General features: G+C 36.8%; 1 protein-coding gene across 1 annotated transcript; it reads left to right on the forward strand.

Annotated features, from left to right (window-relative positions):
• The first annotated feature begins 9,555 nt into the window (after positions 1-9,555).
• On the forward strand, positions 9,556-12,272 carry LOC145000961 (bidirectional sugar transporter SWEET7-like). The gene is made up of 5 exons (XM_078960271.1): positions 9,556-9,708; positions 10,021-10,057; positions 11,132-11,510; positions 11,586-11,705; positions 11,885-12,272. The coding sequence occupies exons 1-5, from the start codon at positions 9,666-9,668 to the stop codon at positions 12,071-12,073; spliced, it is 768 nt and encodes a 255-aa protein (XP_078816397.1). The 5' UTR covers positions 9,556-9,665; the 3' UTR covers positions 12,074-12,272.
• The last annotated feature ends 476 nt before the right edge of the window (positions 12,273-12,748 follow it).

Below are 12,748 nucleotides of genomic sequence, written 5' to 3' on the forward strand. Positions count from 1 at the left end.
ATTGAGTTGCAGTTGCGAGAGCAAAGGCAGGCTCCGGTGCAGTCGCAGCCGGCGCCGAAACGGTCTAAGACCGTTGATTCTAGATTAGGAGATCAGAGCATCCACACTTGTGGGAAGTGTGGGAGGGGTCACACTAGAGTTTGTCGACCCGGTGGTGCATGCCGCAAGTGTGGAAAGGAGGGGCACTACGCGAGGGATTATCGGCAGGCAGTCCTGAGTCGGGATTTGAGGATTTGTTATCATTGTCATCAGGTTAGGTACTTGAGAGTCAACTATCCACAGCTTGTTGTGGGACCGGTGCAGGATCCAGCACCGGCCACATTGAGGATCACGGGTGAAGGTCAGGGTGGAGCGGAGCCCCCAAGGGCTTAGGGTCGTGCTTTTCAGCTTACAGCGGAGGAGGTCAGGGCAGTGTCGGATGTAGCTGCGGGTATGTTCTTCTTGATGTCTTATTATTTTATGATTATTGTGGAGTATTGTTTATCTGCTAGTCTCGTTGCATGGTTTTCAGTATTGTATTCTTTGATTTTGAGGGTTATGGCATGGTTATGGGCTTAGTGATAGAAATTTCATTGGTTATCATTCATGAGGGTTGTTCGTAGGAATCGGGTGTTGGTCTGGATATCGGGTAGCATCTGCAGTCTGAGGAGTGGGTAGCTGAAGATCGAGTTTCTTTCAAGTCCGGGATGATCAGTGTTGATGTGTGATTTGTGAAGGTTGCTCGTGTTAGTGGGAATCGGTTCGTGTGTAAGTGTTTGTGTCGGGAAGGTTTGTTGAGGAAGGTCGGCAATGGCGATCGGTGGTTGATAGTCAGTACTCTAAGTGGGGGAGAATTGGAGAATTCTCTGGGAAAAATCGATGATTATGAAAGGTCGTTTAGCTGCATGGGATTCAGTAGTGTCTCGGTCAGCCAAAGACGTAGGCTGGTATGAGTAAATGGCAGGTGTGCGGGGCTGGATACAGACCATTAGCGATTGATTGTGGAAGGCCTAGGATCGAGCCGGGACTGAGTATATGGGATTGAGGTAGAGTTCGGAACCCCTAGAGGGCTAGAACAGTATGCATGGGAAAAGTTTCCCGAAGGAGTAACTCGGAATGTTGATTCCTAGTTGAGCGGTCCGGATAGACTGAAGGTCAGTAGGCGTACCAGTCAGGCCGAAGACTCGGAGGACGGTCCAGCCAAACTGAAGGCCCTGGAGGGCGGTCCAGGTCTGCTGAAGGTTGTGAGAGTGGTCCAGTTTGGCTGAAGGCCTGGTAAGGCAGTCCAGTCATGCTGAAGACTCTGCATGTGTTGTTAGATCGGTGCGAAGAAATGGATTGAGTATGTTGCGATATGTTAGCGTTAGAAGGTCTGGCCCCAGATATTGACCATGATGGAAAGTTGAGCATGGACTTGAGAGTCTTCGCGAGTGGATTCAGAGTATGTATGGTGCATGGGATAGCGGTTATGCCATAAGGAAATGGTGTAGTATTGGGTGAGCACTGTGGCACTTGTGGTAGTGTCAAGGCAGCCAAGTGGATCTCCTTGGTAAGGAAAAAGGAAAGGAATGTAGCTCCAAGAGGGAGTGTAAGTCACGGAAGTGAAATCAGTAGTGCGAAGTTATGACTGGAGTGTTTCAATTATGGTTATTGCGCAGTGTGTGCGGCGATGATATGGAATCACATCCGGTTTGGATGCCTATCGAGGTCACGGAAGGAAATTCCGAGGGTGTAAAGTCAAGATGCTCGTAAGGGATGCAGAGATGGAGTCTTGGATTCCCAGCTCGATTTCGGTTAAGAAATTGTGTATGTAGTGGTAATTCATCCTGGGGGATGTTTGGAGGAATTGTTAGTGTATCGGGTTTTCCCAACCCGAGGATACTAGAGCCAGTTCAGCATGGGTATGAGATTGCGGAGGGGAACTCATGAGAGTTGTTATGAGATTGAGGGATGCATCATCCTATCAGCATGGAGTGGGTAAAGTGAATTCAGACTGGGATTCTGGTGGTTCAGGGATTAATTCTAACTCACATGAGTCAAATGATTGTTGTGAATTGGAGCGAGTGAAGTATCAGGGAGTGGTACTCGGTGGTTAGGTGTGGTTATCAAAGGATGAGGCCGGTGGCCGGCTTGAAGCGGTGGTAAGGACACCGCAAGAGGGAAAGTTGGGTTTTGGGTTTCGATGGCTGTGTTTTGAAGAATCTGGTCTGGTTAATGCCAGCAGGTGCATTGCATGAGTAGTTCTGAAGTTGTGTTGTCGTCGGCTTCGAGGACGAAATCTAATTTAAGTGGGGGAGAATTGTAACATACCGAGTCCAGGAGTGCAAGTCCGGGGTTCAAAGTGTAAATTTGAAGGGCAACTCGGCGAGTCCATGGGTGGAATCGACGAGTAGGGTCGCGACTCAGGTCGCGTGTTAAGTGGCCAACTCGGCTAGTCCAAAGCTGGACTCGGCGAGTAGGCATTGTACGAAGAAAACCCTAATTTCGGGGAATGAGCCCTATATAAAGGACATTATACCCTCTCCCCAGCCTCCTTACCTTCCCTTGAAGTCCAGAAAACCCTAGAAGCGTGATTGTGAAGGATTTGAGTGCTTTTGAGCCTTGGAGAAGTGATTTGGAGGAAGATCTTGGAGAGTTAGGAGGCTTGGAGCAAAGGTCTTTGCTTAGATTTAGATTTCCTTGCTGTTGGGGCTCCCTTTTAAGGTATTATCTCGTTTTGTGGGCTGTTATTCATCTAGATTCATCATTTTTGGGTTGTATGGAAAGTTTAGCTTGTGGTATTTAGAGTTTGAAGGGTAGATCTGAGGTTGCCACCTTAGATATGGAATGGAGAAGGTCTAGGGTGCAATAAAGTCCCTGTTATTAAATGATTGGTGAAGCCATCTTGTCCCAAACCCTAGCCCTAGAGTGTAAAATGCCTAGATCTCTTTGGATTCACGTAAAGTTTGCCACTTTACGTGATGGAAGGGTTGTAGAAGGGTAGATCTATGTTTTGGATCAATTGCATGGCCTGAAAGGCTTCTGTATGGGTTAAGAACAAGTGGTACTCGGCGTGTCACAAGGGTGTACTCGGCGAGTTGCTTAAAGGCGAGTAGGAACTCGATGAGTTTGAAGAACAACTCGGCGAGTTTGTTGAAGATAACCTTGGACTCGGCGAGTCTATTCTTGGACTCGGCGAGTCTGTTCTTGAGGTCTTAGCCTTTCCTGGTTAAGCTAAGAATCGGTGAGTCAAGGGATGACTCAGTGAGTTGGAAGGGGGTCCTTTACAATGTTGGGGACTCGGCGAGTCAGTGAGCTGACTCGGCGAGTAGGGTCAGCCAGAAGGTTGACTTTGACCAAGAGTTGACCAGTTGACTTCTAAGGGCATTTTGGTAATTATTGGCTTTTATTTTGAGTTCAGTGTTGGTGCTAGCCAGTGGTGGAGATCGTGTTAGTGGTCGTAGCATCTCGATCTTATCTTTCCAGTCAGCAGTTGCGAGGTGAGTTATCCTCACTATATCAACGGGGTCTAAGGCACCAAGGTCGGCCCTTTAGCGGATTGTAATCTGGGTATTGTTGTTATGTTGCTGTTTTACTATGTTTGCATCCTGGTAGTTAGGATGGTATTCGTTAGAAACCTGGTTAAGGTCGGTATCCTGGTATATAGGATGATGCTATGTTAGTGACCGGTTAGGTCGATATCCTGCTTAGAGTATGTTGTGTTACGCGATCTACTAGATCGGTTTTATTGAATATGAATTGTTATATGGTTGTATGTTTATGTGCACATGGTTGTTTGACTGGGGTTAGGTTGAGGCGGGACCTGCTTTGTGCTGTAGGCCAACATACCTAGGGTGGACCGGTTATTCCGAAGGCCCAGCGAGCGGTCCGGATAGGCTGTAGGCCCCACGAGGGTGGACCAGACGTGCCGAGGCTCGGAGAGTGTACCAGGCCGACTGAACGCCCGGTGCGGGCGGACCAGTCATACTGTAGACTCAGAGAGTGGACCAGGTGGATTGAAGGCCCGGTGCGGGCGGACCAACCACCCTGCAGACTCGATGTATATGGCTAGACGCGCAGAGTGGACCAGGTGGACTGTTGGTCGGTGCGGCGGACCAGTCACACAGTAGACCCGATATGCATGGTTGTTTTGTAATTCGATATGATATAGCATGTTATGTGTGTGGTATATGTGGTTGGTATTTTGGTGGTATTTCACTAAGATTTCGGGCTTACAGTTGTGGTTTAATGTTTTTCAGGTTCTTCAGGAGACTGTGGCAAGGCAAAGGCGTGATCGTACCGCTCCTCGTGTTTGTGTTTTATGATGTGGATCTGGGAATACTCTGATAACAAATGTATTGAAAACCTTTTTGTAATAACATTCTTAGAATGGGTTGTTTTTGAAAAGTTAAAAATTTGTTGAAATTTTCGATCGTTACACTAATGGTAAGACTGACGTGTTCTTATACATATATATATATATATATATATATATATATATATATATATTAAACTTATAATATTATAATAGTATAAAGGTTGAATTTTAAAGTTTTAAAATTCTAGGGTTTGGAATTAAAGTATTAATTGTGTATGACTTTACAAATTCCAAAACTTGAGGGTAAGTTTTGAAATTTTTCAAAACTTTTCAACTTCATAACATATGAGTTTAATAACTTTTAAAATGAAACTCTTCATTTTTCTATAACCTATGATTTTTAATCATTCATTTAAATGAAAAAGTTTTGGGATTTCGTAACTTGAGGACAAGTTATGGATTCCATTAAAAATATCAATTAACTAACAAGCATGTTCAAGTTCCATATTAAACTCATATGAACAAGACAATTCAAATATCAAACAAATTTCATGTAATTATACTAATCATATAAACTAATACAAAACATGAAATTTTGACAATTATATTTTGAATTGGATAAGCATGATCATTACCACATCAAAAACAAGTTTATAAGTTTAAAAACAGTTTAGGGTAATGATCCTAGTCCAATTCCAGCTTTAAAACTCGAAAATATGCACTCATGGGCTCCAACTCGTCGAGTGTATGAACAAACTCAGCGAGTTGGCCTGTTTTGTGAAGGGACTCGGCGAGTCCACTGTCTAGACAACAAATTTTTTATTTTTAAAACATTTCTAAGCAAGTAGCATCAAGTATAATTGAAATAAAGCCTAGGCTCTGATACCACTGAAGGGTTTTGAGCATTCTAACACTCCTAAGGTGTACATGCAACCCTAAATACATTGGATCTATGTTTTCTCTATTATACATGCAAACTTTCATTTTCCAAGGTGTTACCCTAACTAGCATACAAAACTTTCATACATGGGTAATGAAACAAGTTAGATAACATACCCTTTGTTGTAGCTTGTTGCTTGGAGCTTTAAGAGTCTGGCACCAATAATGTGAATGCATCAATTGGAATCACAAATCACCACTAACACTTGGAAGACTTGGAAGATGATTCCTTTACTCGCAAAATCATCCACATTTTTGCACACACTCACTAGTACTGAGTTTGATAGCTAGGGGGTTACTTATATATTGAGTCATGATTAGGGTTACACCAAGTAAACCCTAATGTGCATGACTTTCCACATTCCTTATGCTTCATGGGTTTTAACATCCATGGAGTATCCATGGGTGACCACATTGGTTTAGCCCAATATTAAGAATTATGGATCATAAGCCCACTTTACAAGAATGAATGATTTACACAATCAATCCCCATTTATTTAGTTAGTCTCTTTTGATCACAAAATTAATTCTAAATTAATTCTTGATCAATATTAATTAAATAATATGATTTCATATTAATATATTATAAGTTACAATATATTAATAAACTATAAAAATCCTCTTTGAAAATATCCAAATTGTTCTGGTGAAATGCAACCCAAATGGACCAAGCTAAATCGGGTCAAGTACATACCAAATATAGTTATGGACTTAGACACCTTATCCAACAGGCATGCCCTGGGGCATTCTCTGACGCATCCGGACGCAGCTTCTTCGTGCGTGCTAGGGGCATGTCATCAATATATATATATATATATATATATATATATATATATATATATATATATATATATATATATATATATATATATATATATATATGTTGAACCTTGAGGCACTAAGTGAATTCCCTCAAGTTGTTAGATAAAGATGTATATATATATATATATATATATATATATATATATATATATATATATATATATATATATATATATATATATATGTTGAACCTTGAGGCACTAAGTGAATTCCCTCAAGTTGTTAGATAAAGATGGTTTAAGAATATACGTATAAGAACATGTAGTTGAGCATGTATATATATCTAGAGTATGTATGAGGTATACGTTTAGAAACATGTATCAAAGCATGTATGTATACCCGAACTAGATATAGTTAGATGAGAAAGATATTTGTTAAATACCTAGAAGATGTAGAAAGAAATAGAATATGCTTATATGTAATATAATCATAAGAGTATGTATGTATGTACGTATGTTTAAGCATTCATGGTATTTTGTATAATACATATATGTATATATACACACACACACACAAATATTAAGTAGTTAATGAGTTAAGTACTAGATGTGTAGTAAAAGATCTCTTAATGAGATATAGAGATAGATTGTTCATGGGATAAGTATTATGTGATGAGTCGCATAATAAAGACATAGATGTGTAGAAAGATGATTCCTTCGGGAATGCGATAAAGGTTCCTTCGGGGACAAGAGTATGATTCCTTAGAGAATGAGATAATGGTTCCTTTGGGGACAAGAGTATGATTCCTTTATGAATGAGATAAAGGTTATTTCGGGTATAAGAGTATGATTCCTTTGGGAATAAGATTATGTCCCTATGGAGAAAAGAGATGATGATCTCTTTCGGGGATGTATATAAATGATTCATATACGGGAATAAAGCTTGTGTACAGTTAGGGAAGAAAGAGAAAAGGTTACTTGAGAGGAACAATATAAGAGAGTTGTTTGTAAGAACTTAGAGATAATGCATGAGGGATTGAGATTAAGGAATCCGTGAGGGATGCAATAAAAGAAAAAAGATTAAGGATCCACGGTGGATCATAAGAGAAAGGTGTAAGGTTGGATGAGTATACCCAGTAGTGTAGTGGGATGTTGTTTCCCATATAAGGCGAATGAGATTAGATTATGAGATGTGATAGTTGGGTCTAGATGAGAAGCATAATGTAAAGGTATTAGTGTGAAGAATAAATGAAGAGTAAGTAGATTATGATGTAGACACGCTAAGATTAAGATATACGAAAAGAACAAAGTAATAGATATAAAAGAGCATGCATAGAGTATAGAGGAGAGCAGGGAAATTTTAGAATAGATAGTATATGTGAAAGAAAGAAATGAAAGATAGAATATGTGTAGCGTATGAGATGAGCCTAAGAAAAAGAATTCACAAAGAAGAAAAGAGTAAAGAAGAAGAGTAGAGTATAGAAAGAAAAGAGATAGATGAGATGAAAAAGAGTAGAAAATAAAGATTCGAGAAGAGTAAAAGAGATAAATGAAGAAAGAAATAATAGTAGTGTATGTTATTAGAAAAGGAGTAAGATTGCAGGGTAAGAGAAAGAAGAGATAAGAAAGAAAGAGTAGATGAAACATGAAAACAAATAAGAATATAACTCACCTGACCTATGGTCTAATGTACTAGATGTTTCATGTTTTGCAGGTTCTCGTAACAATTTTGTACGTGAGAAAACAGGAGCACAAGAACCTAAAATAGATTCCATTTCCTTATTGTTTTAATTTGTATGTAAGATTTTATTGTAAGCTCGTGTTTAAACAATGGGTTAAAGTGTATTAATTTTAGTAGAATTCGACATATTGTAGATAAAACTTTGATAATTCTTTTAGTTTAAATGTAAAAAATATTGGATCATTACAACCCCCCCCCCCCCCTTCCCTAATTTACATTGTCGTATGACCACTGCAAAAGAAGGGCTTACTGCAAGTTGGTGATGGCTATTCGACCGATAAAGGCTCTCATTGATTACTTTTCATTTTTTTAAACTTCGCTATAAATTCACACATTCACCTTTCATTTTACAACACAAAGTAAACATCAAACTCTCTATATATACACATTCCTTTGTATTTAAAATGTCTTTATCGTCGTCGACCACTTCGTCGGATACATTGACGTTGGGGGAAACAAGGTTTATCGGAGACGTTATGCGAGCAACACTATTTTATTTTTAATTAATGAAGTATTCTCTTTTTATTAATTTTATATAATTAGATTTTATTCAATTATATTTTTTTCAATTAAAAAAAAAAAGAATAAACAATGTGGTAAGGTGTGTTATAGCAGCCATCAGTTTTGTAGGGTGAGAGAAAAAATGATGTGGTTATGACGTGACACTGTGATGATATGATATGATGACCTAAATCACAAACTTCTGTAGCAGCATGACAAATCTTATGTGGTGTCTATATGGACTGTGTCAAATGTGGTACAATTCTCTCTAATCTTATAGAGAATAATAATTACAAAATTAAATATCCTCTTATTTTTTCTTCTAAATTATCTTTCTATCTATTTGAAAATATAACAAATACTTTAAAATATTATTACTTTTATTAAAATGTGACATTCCTTAAGATTTCATATAGATACAAAGATAAGTAGGAAAAAAAAGGATGATATTTAATTTTTCCAATAATTATTATTACTTTTTGGCTTTTGATTCCATTTAAATAAAATTAAAAGTTGTGTGTTACAACCTACTTTACATTGTGGGTGTAGCACTTGCTCTCTACTCTAAATTTCTATTTCATCATTAGGCTCATTGTAATAAAATGATAATATGTGTCACGTTTAATGCTCATTTAATGATATATAAGTATACTAAAATGATACATATGAATAAAAGTAGGAAGATATTTAATTTCTCTTCCATGAAATATAATTTGTCTTAACTTTATGATAAATAACCCTTTGATATTCAAATATCATCCTCCAAATATCCAATCGACCATTTAATTCGCCTCTGGTCTCAACAATAAATACAATGAATCCACAAAAAAGTATGCAGCAAGGTATCCTCGACATGTCGTACAAGTTGAGAAAAACATTTTTTTAGGTAATCCGTGGCTATAAATGTAATTTAAAAACTAACATCTAAGAGATTAAGATGTATGTTTTTAGTTCAATAAAAAAATTTACATAACGTGAACTCAATTACTATTGTAGCCGATCAAAAAAAATTTACATAATGTGAACTCAATTGCTATTTTAGCCGATCAAAAGTGATTCAAAACTTTTATTTTTTACAAAACATAAACTATATAATAAAACAAATTTATAATTTATAAAAAATAAAATAAACATATTAATCCAAAACAAATTTAACACATGTCCCATTTTCTTTTTTTGCACTCAATTTGCATCTTTTAATACAATATAGAATTCATCAACATAAAATTTATATTTAATATGTTATCCAGTAGGTTTTTTTAAAAAAAAAAAATGGATGAAATTAAAGTGCAAAAATCCAAACTCAACCGATTGTCATTAATAATTTTGCACACACACTCGTCACCCTTTCTCTCTCTATCTCCATAAGCAACACCATATAACACCCTATCTTCCTCCTCTCATTTCAGCAACAAACACACACACTCCACTAATTTGCTTCTTCACCATGGTTTCATCAGAATTCGCACGCACAGCTGTCGGCATCATCGGTGAGTAAAACACACACACATTCTATCTCTCGATCGATCGATCTAAGAATATATTTGATTAAATGATTCTGCATGTCCTTTTAAGTGGTTAATTTCATTCTCGGAAGCTTTGTTACTAGCTGTTTTAAACTTTCGATTTCAAATCATGTCAATTGTAATTCATCAATGGCATTCGATCCCTCTGTGAAATTGTTTTAGAGATCGAGAGACTCAGCGAGTGATGAAATCATTTCGTTATTGAAGTGCATTCGGTGTTCTTAATTTGTGTTTTTTGTTCGTATTCTAAATCTGATCTAAATTGTTGCTTTTCAGGAAATGTCATTGCACTCATCTTGTTCTTATCTCCCGTGTAAGTTTTCTCTACTATAATTCACTCACACTCGCACACACACTCACACACACACACGATCTTGTTCTTATCTCCATTTTTGCTCTAGTTTTTTATGGAAACATGATAAGTTTTGCATTTTTTTCACCGCCATGCTCTGTGGATGTACCTTCGCCGCTTCACGAGTTTAGTATGTCGTTCAAATGACGGATTTACCCTCTAGAAAAAGTGTTTTTTGTGCAAAAATGTTAAATACTTCGAATAGTGAAAGGGTAAATCCGACATTTGCATCAATGTAGGTGTGAAATATGAAGCCCAACTACCTAGTCCTGAGTACAGTCATCTTTTTTTGTGATTCTTCCGCCATTAATAAAAACTTAAATCTCAAGTACACTCATGAAGTAACATTTAACTCCGAAAAAATAATTTTAGTCATTTGTAACTTATCGAAAAGGATTAATAACGAAAGTTATATTAAAATTTTAATTACATTTGATATATAACATATTTATGATTTATGTGAGACATTCTTTTATCTTCTGAGCTGCTTTTATTACATTCAAAAAATAATTTATGATTTTTTTAGATCATAAAATAAGATATTATATTATATATATATATATATTTCAAATAATGAAACCACGAAAAATAGTCTTTTCATGAATATAGAAAGTTTTTTTGTGATAAAATATTGAAAGTAAGAGGTCCACTTAGTCAAACCTCAAATTTCATTATTTTTTTCGTTTGTAAAGTTTTTCAACTAAAAGTACTTTATTTAATTTTTCCCCTTTTTGGGCATCAAACTCTTTTTAACAATAATTAAAAGAAAAAACAAACACTCATAATCATTATCACTCACAATCTCACATTCTGTTATCAACTTTTGTTTAGAAAGAAAAGGACAACAATTAAATGTAACGAAAAGAACAAAAGCTTACCTGTTTATAAATTTTGAGTGTAAGGGAAGAAATATAGTTAGTTTTACAATTTTGTTCTTACTTATAAAAATCCTACAAGTAATAACGTAAAGATATTAATTTTGACCAAAGGTCAAACAAATTCTAATTTTGACCAAAAGTCAAACAAAATTCTCAGGCCAACATTCATTCAAATTGTGAAGAAAAGAACGGTGGAGCAATTCTCGCCGGTGCCGTACCTCGCCACCTTTATAAACTGCGGGGTGTGGGTGTTGTACGGACTTCCGGTGGTCCATCCTCACAGCTTTTTGGTCATCACAATCAACGGCACAGGTTTGTTGATCGAGACTGTGTATTTGCTGCTCTTCCTGATATACTGTGACCGCAAGCAGAGGATCAAAATGCTACTGATCATTGCCGGCGAACTGGTGTTTCTCGGCGTCTTGTCTGCCCTGGTCCTGACCGTTGCCCATTCCACCAAAGTCCGGTCAGATATTGTCGGAAGTATTGCCATTGTTGGGAATATTATGATGTATGCGTCTCCATTGTCTGTTATGGTATGCCTCTTCTTTACTCCCCCTCCAATTAATTTATCTCTCTATAAAATATTAAAATATATTTTTTTTTATCAGAAACTTGTGATTACAACGAAAAGCGTGGAATATATGCCTTTTTTCTTGTCTTTGTTTTCGATGCTGAATGGCATAAGTTGGACTATCTACGCACTCATTCGCTTTGATCCCTACATTGTTGTAAGTCGCTATTTCTCTATTTTTCAATAATTAATTATTAAATTTGAAATTTGCTTGAAAGGTTACTTCCAAATTACATTAACTTAAATACATATGTAACAACTTGTTTTTTAAAGTTGCTTAGAATATACGCTAACATTGATGATTAATATGATATTAATGAAGTTATTTTTATACAGATACCAAATGGGCTTGGATCACTATTGGGTATAACCCAGTTAATACTGTACGCTACCTTTTACAAGTCAACACAGAGACAATTGGCTGAGAGGAAAGCAAATTTGGAGATGGGTCTGGCTGAAACGGGTACACAGGTGGGTCCGACGAAGGTGAACAGTGTGGGCCAGGCCCATAATGAATATCCTTAGAAGATTTTATTGGTATAGTATTTTAGACTTAGGTCCATTACGCAAAAGCCCATTATAAAAGAACCACGAAAGGGCAATGCTGTTTCTGATTTTTCTTTTTCTTCTTTTGAGTGTTTAATCGTGTGGTGCATTGGGGATGTTAGATGTGTAATATGAAGCTCTAATGAGGAGAAAATATTATCCGTTTCTCTTTTCTGTTTGATTTACTTCTTAATGTGGTAATAACTCATAATCAATCTCCTAAAGAAAACAAGAAAAACCATGATCACTCTATTACCCTTTGTATTGGGCCTCTAGATCGGGGTCCTTCTCTCTACCTTTCGATTTATGATTTTATTACAAGTTATAAGGTAACGAGTTCATGTTTGTATAAAATGAGTTAGATCGATCTCGGTGCAACTAAATGGTAGGGGTCAAGGGAGATGTGCCCCTAGTGGGGTCCCATAATTATATTTTCGGAATATATTCTCCATAATTATTTTTGAAATCACCATCATTAATTTAAGTGATAAAATCATCATTTAATGTTGATTAATACTTATATTTGATAATCATAAAATTATGAATGTTATAAAACTCTAGTTCGCGGCCTTTATTGATTGTTTGTTAAAAGATTATACTCATAATATGGATTTCATGTAACTCAATCATATGGTAGAAATATCATATTCGGAA

The sequence above is a fragment of the Lactuca saligna genome, chromosome 6, assembly GCF_052625555.1.
Source record: "Lactuca saligna cultivar CGN05327 chromosome 6, ASM5262555v1, whole genome shotgun sequence".
Classification (NCBI taxonomy): Eukaryota; Viridiplantae; Streptophyta; class Magnoliopsida; order Asterales; family Asteraceae; genus Lactuca; species Lactuca saligna.